Source organism: Mus pahari, chromosome 6, assembly GCF_900095145.1.
Source record: "Mus pahari chromosome 6, PAHARI_EIJ_v1.1, whole genome shotgun sequence".
Taxonomy (NCBI): domain Eukaryota; kingdom Metazoa; phylum Chordata; class Mammalia; order Rodentia; family Muridae; genus Mus; species Mus pahari.
The window spans coordinates 544,987-560,682 of NC_034595.1; the positions used below are offsets into that span (position 1 = coordinate 544,987).

At 49.8% G+C, this 15,696-nt stretch overlaps 1 protein-coding gene across 1 annotated transcript in view; it reads left to right on the forward strand.

Moving 5' to 3' along the window:
* Ccdc180 (coiled-coil domain containing 180) overlaps positions 1 to 14,749 on the forward strand; it is a 57,116-nt gene extending 42,367 nt beyond the window's left edge. Inside the window, exons 31-39 of the mRNA XM_021200321.1 lie at positions 555 to 632; positions 7,154 to 7,220; positions 7,990 to 8,131; positions 10,475 to 10,635; positions 11,066 to 11,203; positions 11,986 to 12,097; positions 12,622 to 12,727; positions 13,353 to 13,488; positions 14,594 to 14,749. Of these exons, the coding sequence (XP_021055980.1) occupies positions 555 to 632; positions 7,154 to 7,220; positions 7,990 to 8,131; positions 10,475 to 10,635; positions 11,066 to 11,203; positions 11,986 to 12,097; positions 12,622 to 12,727; positions 13,353 to 13,488; positions 14,594 to 14,749 (1,096 nt within the window). The remainder of the gene's footprint in view (positions 1 to 554; positions 633 to 7,153; positions 7,221 to 7,989; positions 8,132 to 10,474; positions 10,636 to 11,065; positions 11,204 to 11,985; positions 12,098 to 12,621; positions 12,728 to 13,352; positions 13,489 to 14,593) is intronic.
* The last annotated feature ends 947 nt before the right edge of the window (positions 14,750 to 15,696 follow it).

The following is a 15,696-nucleotide window of genomic DNA, read 5'->3' on the forward strand; positions in this document are numbered from 1 at the left end:
CTCTGGCAGACAGCGCCCTCACAGAGCCCTCCCTCTGGGGAGGAAGGTTCCCAAATTTCTGCAGCTTCTGTGGTCCACATTCTTGCTAGCGCAGACTGGAGCCCAAGCGAACTGGAGCAAAGATTGTTCTCCTTCTGGCTCAGGCCTTGAGACTCCTCCTGAATGGACACCCCTCCTCAGGCTGGGTGACTGGAGCCAGAAAAGGGATTCTTCCCAGAAGCTGTGTCCCTTCTGCAGGCCGCCCCCTCCCCGGGAGTGCACTGGAGCAAAGATCTGCTTTAGTCTTCAGAGGGAAACAAGAGGCTGCAAACTTCTGGGGCTGACCACCCCTACCTCTTGCTTTCTGCCTAACCTTGACTGTGACTTAGCAATAAACCCGAAGTCACAGTAATTTTCAGAGGCGTTGAGAGTGGGAAAGCATCCTGAAGGGCTGATGTAAAATCCAGTCATCCTACCCGACAGGCAGCTCAGCGTCCCAGGCATCCCGGGCAGGGTTCAGTGGGTACAGAATCCCAGCACCTTGTACAAAGTACTGACCTCCTTCTGTCCCACAGCATGACACGACATCCCAAGTACATCAGAGTCGACAAAAAGTACCAGGTGCTCGGGGAAAAGCCAACTTCCCAGGCTGAGTAAGTAGGGGCACAGTTTCCCCTGACCCCCTCCCCCCGCGGTGTAGTGATGAGTTCTTGGCTGTACTACTTTATGCTCCTGGTGGGTTGTGCTTCCAGCCACCCTCTCAGGGAATCTTTGGATCCATGAATGAAACACACACACACACACACACACACACACACACACACACACACACACAAGCTTATTTTTAATATGCTGCCTAGCTCAATGGCTGGGCACTTCTAATCCTCCACCTGCTACCCTAGGCCCAATTGGGGATGTGGCCAGTGGTCACTTACCCGAAATCTCTCACGTGGCTGGTTGACCATATCTCCTGCAGCTCCTGCGTCCATCCGCATCTGTCCATCCGCATCCGTCCATCTGCATCCATATCCCACCGCTTCATGGCGATTTCTCTTTCTCCTCCCCTCTGTGTCCTAGCCTGCACCACCATAGGCATCCTGCCCTGCCTCTCTTTGCCCAGCCATTGGCCACTGGCTTCTTTATTGATCAATCATAAAACAATTAAGGACAAGGACCTTTAGTGCTTGGACACAAAGATTCCCTCCCTCTGCGGAATCCTTTTCTTCTATGAGAAGCCGTTCCCTCTGTAGGAACCCTTTCTCTCTGTGAGAAGTCTTTCCTTCAGTGAGGACAGTGGAGAAGTAGGAAAGCTAAGCTTGCACATCAAGGTCAGTTTGTCTTAGCCTGACCCATGTCTTTGGTGAGAGACATGTTCACCAAGAGGTTCACATTTTCCAAGCTCAGCACGTCACAGTGCCAAGACCCTTTTGAAGGTTTGAAGGCTTTGCTTGTTTATCTTGTTTCTGTTTTTGTTTTACACCTTTCTGCCTCTACTGCCTTCCTCTTTTACTTCATCAGTTCTTTAGTGATCAAAGCAAAAGCCAGTTTTCTTAGTAGAGCTTCTTTTTGAGCAAGCCAGGAGAATCTCAAGTTGAAGAAATCGGAAGCCCTCAGAGGACACCAAGTTTGAGACTGGAGAGCCCCATTCTCTCTCTGAGGGACCCTTAGAAACAACTTCTGGTTGACTATTAACCCCAGGAGAGTCTTACCTCTAGAGTTGGGGAACTGTGTGAGGAAGGATGTCTATCTAACCTACCAGCTGACTCAGGAGAGGCCTTTGCTTGGCAGCTCGGCATGCCCTCATCTTGTGCATGTGATGTACCATGTCACAGCAATCCTGACTCTGTTCTCTCTAGTTCCATGTCATTTTAATCCCATACGGAGGTGAACTCCCACCACAGTCAAGATACAGAACCATTCCACACCCCCCAGCTCCCGAGCAAACATCTCCCTCCTACCATTCCCTTCCTTCAGCACCCTGACACAGAGCAATCAGGAATTTGCTTGATTTTTTTTCCCTTGTAACTCTGTCAGTTGGAGAATATCATACAAATGGACTTGCAGCATTTGACTTTCCTGGTGACCACACACTGCCCCTGGCTCTGTCTTAATCTTATTTTCCTACTATAATGGAACGTCTAAGGCTGCACAATACGAACATCAGAGATTTGTTTCTTACAGTTGTGAAGGTTGTGAAGTTCAGGGCAGAATTACCAGCATCAAACCAGGGGTAGAGTAGTTCTTGCCTATAATCCTAGAGCCCAGGAGTCAACACATGAAAATCACAGGCTTAGGCCAGCCTAGGCTACATAGCAAGACCCTGTCTCTAAAAAAGAGAAGGACATATTATCCCATTTGGGAATGAGAGGAACAAGAGAGTATAGGAGGGCAGAGAAAGAGGGAGAGGAAGGAAGAAACTGAACATGTCTTTTCACAAAGACCCACACTCCCCGAATGCTGAACCTCCAGGACCTTGGTGCTTCTCAACTGCGTGGCCTCGGGGACTGGGTTTCAACACATGCACTACCTTTGTTTTCATGTTATGTGTGTGCTTGCCTGGATGTATGTCTGTACTATGTGCATGCAGGTGCCAGTAGAGGCCAGAAGAGGGCATCAGATCCCTGCAACAGGTGGTTGTAAGCCACTATGCGGGTACTGTGAATCAAACCCAGATCCTCTGGAAGAGCAAATGCTCTTAACCACTAACACCGGTCTTGTCCCCCACAGCCAGACAGTTCTATGCCTGACTTAATGGAAAGATTTTTTTTTTTCATCTCTTGGAGGCTGCCAGGATTTTCACCTATGTTTCCTTTTAAATTATAATAAAATTGCCCTTGAGTTAAAAAAAATTACAGCAAAAAGAAGAAACAGTGTTAGACATAAACACACAAGGTAAATGTTTAGCTTCACTGGGGCACCAAGAAATGGCAGGAGACAAGCTTCCCCTGAAACTGAAGTCCCGCACTGAGGGTGGGGGTAAGCAACCACCGTCCTTCTAGAGGTTCCAGAAAGCCATCAGCAGAGGCTAATGGGAGCCATCAAAGCAAGCCACACTGCACATCTGCATACCTTCCTCCCAAAGAAAAAACTCCCTGGACGGATGAGATTTCATGCAGCTCACGTTGTGTAACCAGCGGCTTGGAGCTACCGTTCTGAAGCAAGAGGAGCCCTACAGGAGCCAGAAATGCACACTCAAAGCAAGAAAGCATGGTGGACTGACTGTACCTGGGCATTTAATGCCCCACTGATGTTCTAAGAAGAGGGCCTGGAAGAGTGGAAGAGTATTAGGCTACAAGGACAAATATCTTCCATTCATTGAAGCAAAGAGCCACACCCTGCTTCAGCTGGGGAGACGGTTCACAGCCTCAGGCCAGATTCAGTCACTGTGGTGGGGACCACGTATGGTAAAGCAGAGGAGGATGGACATGATTTAGAAAGTGGGGAACTCAGACACGAACCATCAGGTCCAAGGCCACGCGATGCCACAAAGGATACAGAGCCAGCTCTTGACGGAGTGTGACCTTGATGCCACCCTTTTTACGGTTCATCCACAAACCTAGGACCAGTCTCTGCTGACCAGGATGAGTGGAATCATCTCTCTGAATGTTACTCAGGGTCGCCCTTGCCAGTTGTTTGGTTGTTTGAGGTTCTGATAGAGTTCTTTCTCTCTATCCATCTCTGACAGACCTCCCTTGGGAGCTCCTCTGGGAAACTAGATTGTTGGGAGGCCTTCATCAGCCTTTGAGAAATATGCAAAAGTTACTGAAGGAAGTTGATTAGTGGACCATTCTGTCATTCTCAAGCAGGGATGTCTCCTAAGGCTAAGATTCTGTTAGACTGGCAAAATGAGTTGGCTAATGTGCAAAGGGGGGGGGGGACCGAACCAACCAACCAACCAAACAACCAAACAAACAAAAACCCAAAACAAAACATAACAAAACAAACCTCCCCCCCCAAAACAACAACGACAAAACAAGCAATACTTTATTACTGATTTTGTAGACATTTGATGACCCTCGGGCCTCACATATGCTCAGCAAGCTCTCTGCCACTCCGTTATACCCCTGCTCAGCTATCCAGTGCTTTTTGTACCGATTAAAAGCAGAAATAGAAACCCCTGAAATTCCAAAACCAAAGGATTGTAAACCATGGTGCATCTATATTTAATGATGTTCCACAACCATTTAAGTCCATAGCCCAGTCCAGGGGGCAGTAAGAGTTTGATAAGCAAACAGGCTACATGAAATCCACACAAAGCTAATTGTGTCTGATTTTCCCCTTGTTTCAATATAGTCGCATCTTTTAAAAGTATAATGAATAACTTTTGGAATGAAAGACCACTGGCGCAGGTACATGGATGCTCTGATCTGGTGATCAGTGCTGCATATGGGTAGCACTCTCTGAGACTTGTCAGAGTCATCACGAAATGTTAAGTGTCCCACGACCCCATGCAACCCCAAGGCACTGTTTCCTCATCTCACCTGTGAGCTGACCTCATGGGGTGGGAGTCTCCACAGTCAGTAGAAATTTGCTTTTAATCCCTGATGTGTGAGCCATGGGCCTGGTGGCCACTTAAGAGCGATCAAGGGAGGTGTCTGTCTTCCTTGTTACTACTGCTGTGATAAAACACTGTGACTAAGATCAGCGTGGGGAGGAAAGGACTTACGCACAGTTTCATCATCAAAAGCGGTGAGGTCAGGAACTCACACAGGGCAGGAACCTGAGGCAGGAGTTGATGCAGAGGCCATGGAGGGATGCTGCTTACTGGCTTGCTCAGCCTGCCTTCTTATAGAACCCAGGACCACCAGCCCAGGGGTGGCCCCACCCACAATGGGCTAGGCCCTCCCCCATCAATCACTAATGAAGAAAGTGCCCCACCCACTCACAACTCTCTGAAATGCCAGCCTTGGGAGATCTTACACCCTCTTCTGAACTCAGAAGGCACTGTACAAATTGCACAAACCCACCCACAGACCTACATATAAACACGTAAAAATTTAAATACTAGAAATAAAAACAAGTCTTTTAAAAATCTAATTAAATGTGGTAGGGAAACACGCTTCCCAAACATCATCTCTGGAAACATGTTTCCCAAACATCTTCTCTGGAAACACGCTTCCCAAACATAATCTCTGGAAACACGCTTCCCAAACATCATCTCTGGAAACATGCTTCCCAAACATCTTCTCTGGAAACACGCTTCCCAAACATCATCTCTGGAAACTTGCAGCTCTGTTGTCTCTCTGCCATTCTGCTCTGTCAGTGAGGGGAGCGCTAAATCCATGGGTAAGAACCCACCAGGCATAGCACACCGAATGGGTGAAAGCCGAGCAAAAGAAAGTATCTGAGGGGCTGGGGGAACCGGCACAGACACGCCTGCAGCCACACCACACGGAAGGAGGCATTTCTCTGTTGAGGTTCCTTCCTCTCGGATGAGTTTAGCTGGAGTCAAATCAACGCAAAGCTATCCAGTCCAGTTCCCCCACAGGACGTCTTACTCGTTGGCTTCCTATTTGTAAACTTTTAATTTACTTTTATTAGTAGTACGAAAGAGTGGATGTGAATGTGGGCCTGTGTGGGCCACCATGTGTGCCACCGTGTGTGTGTGTGTGTGTGTGTGTGTGTGTGTGTGTGTGTGTGTGTGTGAACAACTTTCAGGAGTTGACTCTTTCCTGCCTTCTTAGGCAGGGTCTCTCTTCTTGTTTCTGCTGTGTCCCGTCACAGCTTTGCTTCTCCAGCCTCTGCCTCCCATCTCATGATAGGAATGCTGGGGGTTATAGCCTGGCACTTCATCTGCCTTTTTTTTCCCCCACATGGGATCGTGGGATCAAGCTTAGGTCGGGGGCTTGCTCTGCAATCAGTTTTACCCTGGAGAGCCATCTCTCTAGTTTTGGCTTACTGTTCACAACTTCTCTCTCTCTCTCTCTCTCTCTCTCTCTCTCTCTCTCTCTCTCTCAGTTGTTATTGTTTTAAGACAAGATTTCAGTAGTTCAAGCTGGCCTGGAACCCAAAGGTAGCCACAGCCGACCTTGACCTTGTAGTCTCATACCTGTCTTTGCCTCCTGCTGGAATTATAGGTGTGGTCTGTCATGACCAGTTTGTTCTTTTCTCAAAGAGTACAGGGGACCAACCAGTGCTGGGGCCACCAGGGCCTCTGATGAATATCACTCCTGTCTTAGTTAGGGTTTTACTTCTGTGAACAGACACCGTGACCGAGGCAACTCTTAAAAGGACAACATTTAATTGGAACTGGTTTACAGGTTCAGAGGTTCAGTCCATTTTCATCAAGGCAGGAGCATGGCAGCACCTGACAGGCATGGTGCAGGAGGAGCTGAGAGTTCTACATCTGCATCTGAGGGCCACTAGGAGAAGACTGGCTCCCAGGCAGCCAGGAGGAATGTCCCTCAAAGCCAGTCCCCCACCCCCAGTGACACACTTGCTCCAACAAGGCCACACCTCCTAATAGTGCTACTCCCTGGGCCAAGCATATCCAATGTCACTCTGTAGCCAGGGTTAGAACTCGGGCACACTAGGATGCTCTCACCAAGTTGATTTGTGCAGATAGGCTCCTCCCATAAGTGGGGACTGGGGACTGTGCGTGGTCAAGAGCTCCATGGAGCAGGCGCCAAGGGGAAACATGTTCCTCTTCACAGGAACAAGAAGAAAATGTTTGATTAGCTACTGTGCAAAGTCCCTAGTTAGAGGTTCACTAGCTATTTCTGATTAGTTAAGGTTAAGTTTCATTTTTGTAGCCATCCATTCATCCATTCATCCATTCATCCAGCTCATGCAGGAATCTCAGGGACCAGACATATGTCTGTCTTATAATCTCCCAGTCAGTGTTTTAAGTACTTGATAGATTTTACAGTCTGCTAGAAGAGACAGAGAGATTAATCAGCCAGTCAAACCAATCAATCCCCAAACCACCGATCAGGGTGCATCAGAGGAGCTGAGTATCAGAATCAGGCAGAGCTAGGATCAGAGGAAGAAAGAGAACAAATGATAAATGAGGGTTGTGCTGTTCAAAGGGCAAGGACCTGGGGCAGTAGTATTGCATAGTTCCAATGAGTGACAAGGTTAGAATTGAACACTTCACATACTCTGTTGCTTGCTTTTGTCTACCTTGGTGCATCTGGAAGAGGTGACTCACAGATCTGCCTTGTTGGTGTTGCAGGGACTTTAAAGGCATCATCCTGAATCTCCTGTGGGAGAGCAACGAGCACCTGATGATTGTGGTGGAGGTGAGAGCCACTGCCCTCAGGCCCTTGCCTACCCTGGAAGCCCCCTCTAGCCCTCTCCACCCCCCACCCCCCACCCCCCACCCCCCCCCCCCACCCCCCACCCCCATGCAGTCTGTTGAGCAGGCCACTCTACAATTGCAGTTCAGGACCTTGAACCTGTTATCTGTTTGTGTGTTATTTTTGTTTGCTGTTTTTAAAAAATGGTTTTTCAAGACAGGGCTTCTCTGTGTAGCCCTGGCTGTCCTGGAACTCACTCTGTAGACCAGGCTGGCTTTGAACTCTGCCTCCCAAGTGCTGGGATTAAAGGCGTGAGCCACCACTGCCTGACTTAACTTTCCCTCCTTAACACTAAACCTCGTTCATCAGTGTGGCATTTATTCATTTACTTAAGCCATCAGCAAACATTTCTTGGACATAGTTTGTGTGTCACTTAAAGAATATGCCAAAAGGAACAAACCCAACCTTGTCCCCACGGGCCCCCATGGGCTGGGCTCTGCCAGGCTTGGCTCATCTGTCTTTGTGGTCACATTCTTCTGCTTTCTAGTAAATATACAGCTTTGTTCCAGTTTGAAACGCTATGGACTCAGGTCTCTAGGGTTAAGTAGGGGTTTCTACTCATTCAAGAATTCAACGTGATCTGTTTGTAGCCACACTAGGTGAGCCTGAGACACAGAGAAGGTCATACTGGCAGAGGGGGAGTACATAAGGACTCAGAGGTATGGATCAGGATAGACCAATGGGGCCACACATGGTCACCTCTCTTTGGCAGGATTTTTACCGTAAAGAGAAACGCCCAGTCACCAGGCCTGAGTGCATGTATGAGAGCTTTGACCAGTGTGCTGACCACATCAGCAGGAAGATCCTAGAATATCACCATCAGGCAGACGAGTACCACAACGCCTGCCTTCTGGGTAAGTGCAGTTATTGGGGAGGCCAGCAGAGGGAGCATTGGAGCAGTTACGGCGGGGGAACCAGGGTGGGCATTAGCCCACCTTCCTTCCCCTCTGACTCACAGAGGAGTCAGGAACAGCCCTGTCTCTTGGAGTTAAGAGGACACGACTGTTAACTTTAATTGAGTTTAAAAAAAAGAAAAGAAAAGAAAAGAAAAGAAAAGAAAAGAAAAGAAAAGAAAAGAAAAGAAAAGAAAAGAGAAAAGAAAAAGGCTAGAGTTTCATTGTTCCAGGAACGTAGTTGGTTTTCCACTTTGTTTCTGTTCACCACCCATGAAGTGTACGTTCAATGGCTTTCAGTTCATTTCTAGAGTTGGAGAACTGTCATTGCTGTCAATGTTAACCCCCATCAACCTATCCCCTCCCAGACTCGAGCAGTTGCCTGTAATCCCGTGAGAATGGATTCGTATGGCCCTTTGTGACATCTTCTTTAGTTTTATGGAATGTTTTGAGGCATGCTGTGGGTTGTATGGCACCTCTGGGTATATTAATCTCACTTTCTTGATCTCTGCAGTGTGATTTCAGAGGTAGCACGGGGAGGTATGTCGGAGATGGGGGGGATCAGGAGGTACCCAGACCTGCGGTTGAAACTCAGCCCTGTTATCTGCCAGCTGTGCAACTTTGACAAGGTGATTCTACCTCTCCGAGCCTCTGTTTTCTTGTCTGTAAGCCAAGGAAAGCTTCTTTGGGGATTAGCCCCTTACAGGGAATGACCAGACATAGCCTGTGATTGTAGAATGGGTGAAATCCAAGCCATAGACTACATCTCCCAGCAAGCTCAGAGGGATCCCAATCTCTATGGTTATCCCCAAAGCAAAGGTCCTGAGGCCAGGTGCTCTTGGGAAGCACCGTGGACTGTGTTCCTCTTGCAGATGTCTAATCTGCTGGTGGAGACTTCTGTCCCCTTTGTTGCTGTAGCCCAGCACCCTCCCTGTATCCTACTGAGGATATACAAAGCATCAGATTTTGGTATAAAGTATGGTATTTGGGGCATACAATCTTTTTAAGTGGTTGTAAAGTATGAGACACACAAAAGCCAAAAATCAAATGGGAATAGGAACTATGATAAACAGAACAGAGACCCCAACTGCTGCCTGAAATCCATGGGACCCAGAGCCTCCGCTTCCATAGTCAGTGCATTAGGAATAGGAGACACATGCCAAGATCATCTAGTGTGGGCTGTTCCTCGTGAAGCTGGGACCACACAGGGCTCTGCCTGCCTTTGCCTCAGCCCTTGAGCTCCCACAGATGAAGTTTCCCAAAGTTCTCCTGTGATTGCAAAGCATGTGGAGCCAGAGGCGCAGAATGAGAACAGCCAATATCTCAGACCCCAAAGGAACACCAGAGACAGCAAGGTGTGCGTGGTAGCACACAGCTTTGCTTCCAGCACCGGGGAGGCAGGGTTTCAAAGTCAAGGTTACCCTGGGCTACACAGTAAGACTGGAGGAAGAATGAGAGGAGAATTTTAATAGAGGTAGAAGGGAATAGAGGGGAAAGAGCAGGAGAGAGGAAGTGGGAGGGGTCAGGAGTGAAACACCAGGCACAGAATACAAGATGATGTGCTTGTCAAGAGATGAAAGAGGACATTGGAAATGCAAGGAGGAAGATCCTACAGAAATGACAGATTTGATATCAAAGAGAACAAAGTAGAACTTCTGAAAAGGAAACATCAAGAGCTGACAATGTAAAATGATGGATGGGTGTTCGCCCAGGTTATGTGTAGTTGAAGGTGGAGTTAGTGAGCTGGAGGGCAGATGCCGAGGGGAACTATCCGGCAAGACAGAGAGATGAAGACCTGAGCGGTAAAGAGACAGGCATGAAAGAGTAGATCTTAGCACGTGTCGTCTGGAGGTGCAGGAAAGGGAGACAAGGTCAAGGCAGTGCCTGAAGAGGTCGATGTCGTGTGTATCGGCCCATGTCCATACACACAACACATTTTTGTTGTTGTTGTTGTTTTGTTTTTCCGAGACAGGGTTTCTCTGTATAGCCCTGGCTGTCCTGGAACTCACTTTGTAGACCAGGCTGGCCTCGAACTCAGAAATCTGCCTGCCTCTGCCTCCCGAGTGCCGGGATTAAAGGCATGTGCCACCACGCCCAGCTCACACAACACATTTTAAGCACACAGAGAATCCCCCTGAATTTGTTTAACCATCACTTCCTACCTTGGCCTAGCTGCAGATCTCCTTTGGTTGGAATAGGTCTTATCCCACTGGAGGCCCATGTTCTCCATTTGTTAGAGATGTGGCTACAGCAACTTCCATCTCCTCTGTGCATTCCTGATACCCTCGCCCTCGATTCCTGCAGAATTGCGTGCCCAGGTGAGGAGGTTTGAGGAGCTGCTGCCCCAGGTGTGTTGGCTGGTGACGGAGAACTACAAGGAACAACACTGGGGCAAGTTTTGCGCATCTCTGAAGGAGGTCCAGGAGCAGTTTGAACAGCAGCAGAAGCAGCTAGAGATGGAGAAGGTGAAGGTCACAGGGCCAGGGGTGCAGGGAGTTGAGACTGGAGACAGGTCACAGGCAAGGCTACTGGGGACAGGGATGCTGGCAAATTGGTAACTTAGCCAACACTTGTCAGCAGAAGGCACAGCCCAAACTCTAAGCTGCATCTGAAACCTTTGATAGGGCCTTGGTCGCAGTTGGACCACGTTCCTCGGTGCGGTGGGATATGATTGGTGCTGTTTACTGGGCTAAAGGCCCAGATGGTGCTGGAGCAGGAACTCAGCTCACCTGATCTCCAACCCTCTGGGTACCAACCACACTCCTGCCTTCCCACACTCAGATCACACACAGGACAGACCTGTCTGCATGTGGCCCTAGCTGACAGAAGACATCGGTCCATTGATTTCAAGTCTGGGTCGGAATCTCCGCTCATTTCTGCCTTGTTTGATTGAAGGATGAAAATGCTCAGAAGCTCCATCCAAATCTTGGCCACCCCACATACATCAGTCAAATGGAGTCCCTGCAAATGGCGGAGGAGCTGAGGCAGCAGGAGCTGAACCAGGTGATCCACGAGAACCAGGAGAAGATGGAGGTGAGGGTTGCCATTCGGTCTCCACCCCGGGTGCTCAGGGCCATGCTGCCCTTCAGAGAGCTGGGCCTGATGGTTAGTACCCGATCATGTGTTTGTTTGAGACAGAGCCTCTCTCTATAGCCCTGGCTGTCCTAGAACTTGACACATAGACCAGGCTGGCCCAGAACTCACAGAGTGCCTCCCAAGTGCTAGGATTAAAGGCGAGGAACACCACACCTGGCCATACTTTGATTTTTAAATTATTTACAAAAACTAGTGATGACTATTTTGTTCAAAATCCATACCTACTATTATTTTCTGTTTGGTGAGTTCTCTGTGTTTGCACCTTGGCTATTTCTGAAGTAAGTGTGTGTGTGTGTGTGTGTGTGTGTGTGTATGTGTGTGTGTGTGTGTGTTCGTGTGTGTGTATGGTAGGGGGACATCCATATGAACACATGCATGTCCATATGGAAGGCTGATGTCAGTGGAGGATCACCCTGTTTTATGAGACAAGGTCTCTCACTAAACCTGGAATTCACCAAGTAGGCTAGGCCAGAGAGCCTCAGGCCTCAGGAACCCCATCTCTGCTTCCCCAGTGCTGGGATTTGTGGGGTACATACCATCGCACCAGCTCTTTTTGTGAGTGTGGGAATTGAACTCAGGTCTTCATGCTTTGATGGCGAGTACTTAACCCACTGGGATATTTCTCTAACTCCTCCAAATCCTTTCTTAGTTTCTACCCACCTCCTGCTAGCCTGGTAGTGGCTTGTTTCTGAAGTCCATCTTCATTCTGTTTCTTCCAGGAATTTGCCAAGAAGTATGCCCGCTTCTTCATATCAAATCTGGCCTCCTTCACAGAGAGGTTTCTGACGCAGCTGGATGAAGTGATTACCATTGATGACATCCAGGTCCCACGTACGTGGCACACCAGTCTCAGGCCATGGCCCTAAGGGGGTCTCCAGGCATAGGGGGTTGGGGTCTAGGGGTGTCTGCTGTCCCTCAGTCAGGGTGAAAGCATTTTCTCCAGTGAGTGGTGTTCTGGTCCCAGAATGATGTACAACAGCCACACTCATAGCTTTGAGCATATACCAAGCCAAAATATCAAGGTAAATAGCAGCTTGCAGATAGTTCAATAGACAAAGAGCAAAACATTATCACAGAAGATTTCAGGGAGCAGAGGCCCCACACTGGAAAGACAGACAGACAAATGGCCAGACGGACGGTCGGACAATGGGGGGTGTACATTGCCAGCTGCTCTCTGCCCTCAGAGCCCGCTCTCCTCACCAGGAAAGCATCCCCAGGCTAGACATGGAGTGAGCAGCCTTGACTGTTCTTTCCAGAATGAGGCCTCTCATCTCTAAATATGACCACAATGTCAGGTCCCTGCTTCTCAAGCTGTCTGTGAGGTCACAGTTGATAACGCACCTCTTTCCTGTCAGGGACGGAGCCCCCAAAGCAGAAAGTCTCAGTCCTCATCCGGAGGAAGCTGGCCATGCTCTCTCTGGAGGAAGAGAGTGAGAAGCCCCTGATTGAACGTGGGAGTCGGTGAGAATCTAGGGACGGGATGAACGGTTGTGTCCGCTGAGTCCAGGGCAGGGGAGTGGGGAGGGACTCAGACTCTGAACTCAGATAGACTTAATAGCCCTGGAAAGTCTCTGAAATGAGAGAGGCTGTTTGAAGAGAAAGGTGGGGTCACCCAGCACATACTGAGAATTCCAGGGCCACAAGGAATAGAAAGAAAAGGGGCCTGTCAGAGGGGAGGTGAATTCTCAGGCTGCTGTCAGTCTTGTGAACCACTCCAGCTGTCTGTGTCCTGGGTCTGTGGGCAGTGACTCTCCCAACTGTGTTCTCCACAGAGGTTCCTACAGCATAATAGGAAAAATGGGCCAGGCGTTCATGGCTGCTGCCTGCATGGCAGCTTGATGAGGAAACCAAGGTCTAGAAAAAGGAAAGAAGCTTGGATGTGGCATTTCCCTTTCTCCTACAGCAGGCCCCCACCACTACACACACACACACACACACACACACACACACACACACACACACACACACAGTTAGGTCATCATGGAAATAGGCTCAGGAGGACCTTTACCAAAGCCATTTAAATCCACACTAAGGGCTGAGTTTCATGCTGTGCGCTGGGTGGCTGACAGAAGATGTTTGTCTGTAGGAAGTGGCCAGGCATCAAGCCCAATGAAATCACCATTCAAAACAAGATACTGACTCGGAGGACGCCATCAATAACCACCAATAAGACCACCCTGGGCCACTTGGCCGCCGTAGAAGCCCGAGATGCTGTTTACCTGGTGAGTCAGGCGGTGTATGTCAGGGGGAGCAAAGCAACTCAGATTGGCTGCCTGGGGAAGGAGAGAGCTACATTCCACTGGGTACCGCAACACCTGGCCGGCCCATGGAGAAGCAGCACATGCCAGCACCCCCAGGGCTGCAGGTCTCAACTCTTCTGTAGGCTCAAGGGCACATGCCAAGGGCCATGTCCATTCCCAGGACCAGCACGATGGCTCAGCTGCGGGCTCCTCACTTTGTAGTCGTGGAGAAGGGCTGCTGCAGAGAGACAGTGGAGTCGGGCACAGGGCAGACTGACGTAGCGATGCCCATAGCTGTACCCACTGGGGTGCAATGGCAGGAATGCCCACAGCCTCCAGGTGCTAACCAGTACCTCCTGTTCTCGACATGAGGTGTCTTGCGACATCCTTTCTGCCAGTGCTGAGGGATGGAGAGCCTCCCCCATTTCCCTAGCAAGGGCAACAGCACCTGAAGACACCTGCCTTTTTACACCACTCCCAAACAGCAGAGCCAGGGGTTGATACCCACTGACAGACTGTAGGACTGACCTGATGAGCCTTCACCAAAATGCCACCTGAACTATCTTCCAGCTCAGAAGATGTACAGATCCGAGCTCCTGGTGCCCACAGGGACACCTAGTCATGCCCACTGCTCCCAGGGGAAAGCCTGAAGTTTCTGGTGCTGGTGTGTCCTTAGCTGCTACTGCAGGCCCCAGGCAGAGGAAAAGACTTTATATGATGTCTTCAGTGAGGGGTGGAGACCCAGGGCTCAGTCTTCTGAAGAGGTCAGGAACCCTCCCCCCCATGGGTGCTCCACTGCAGGGCAATGGTCAGGAATGCTCAGGTCCCAGAACCAGAGACACATAGGTCTCTGCCCCTGCTCAGTTTCTCTGAGCTGGGTGACCATAGGTCCCAACCTTCCCATTGTAAGGTCAGAGAATAACCTCACCTATGTTCGAGCTTGTGGGATGACTTCCTGAGGAGCAGCTTGTAGGACCAGGGCTGTTCCTGAGGGCCAGGGGTCAGTGCTTGCTGTGGGCCCCAGAGCTCAGAGGCCCCAGGTCTGTGAGGACACGAGTCCCCAAGCCTTCCTTTTGCCTCCCTTCAGAAATACTTGGCACTATTTGACAAAGAACTGAAGGGTATCCAGGATCACTTCAGGACGCTGCTGTTGGAGTCTCAGCGCTGGACGGAAAGCTGGAAACGCTCCCTTAGCACCATCCACACCCTGTACTCGACCTGTTCTCCTCTGCAACTCAAATAAAGTCTTTATTTCTCTCCTCTGCCTGTCTCTCTACAACTTTCCATCCCATGCACCATAGTTTTATCAGAAATGAGGGCACTTTGGTAAAGAAGACAGATAGGGAAGGACCCATGGTTAACAGGGTCAGTTGGTGGGGTACCAGGGCCCAACCACTTAAAATAGATACGAGGACTTCAAAGAAAATAGCACCCAGAAGCATGCTGGAAACTTCCTTTCACTCTCTGGTTAGAGGTCAGCTAAGATAGTGTCTGGCAGCCATGCCAGGAGGTGTCAGGGGGTGGGGTGGGGTGGAATGCGGTGGGGTGGGGTGCCCTGACCCTCATTGTGGGAGTACACCACCATTAGAAAGCCTGCCCCTGGAACTGGAGAGATGGCTCAGTGGTTAAGAGCAGCTGCTGCTCTTCCAGAGGACTCAAGTTGGTTCTCAACACTGAGCAGCTTCCAGCCACCTATAACTCCAGCTTCAGAGGCTCCAGTGCCCACTCTGGCATCTGTGGGCACCTGCACGCACCACACGTGTACACACACACACACACACACACACACACACACACACACACACGGAGAGAGAGAGCGTGAGAGTTCCTATACTCAGATTATGCTCAAAGGGTCCTCTGCATGAACTTCTCAGCAGAGGAGAAAGAAATGAACGTTCAAAGGTTCAGGGTTAGGGGAGGCATGTCCCTCTCAGCACTCACCTGCCCACCTGCCAGCAGAGGCCAGGGACAGTCTTTTCTCAGGGTGGGCCTGCCATTGGTTCCTGCCCACCCACCCGCATACAGGACTGTGCTAATAGGGGACGTTGTGAGGTTACTTACCCACTGTTGCTTTGGGGGGGGGTTACCTTCTCTAAATGGCTACAGCCTTCAATGGTGAGGGCTGAGCCGGTGTCTGCAGAAAAGGCCCCCCATTCTAGATCTTTCCAGTGCCCAAGCCTTGGAAACACA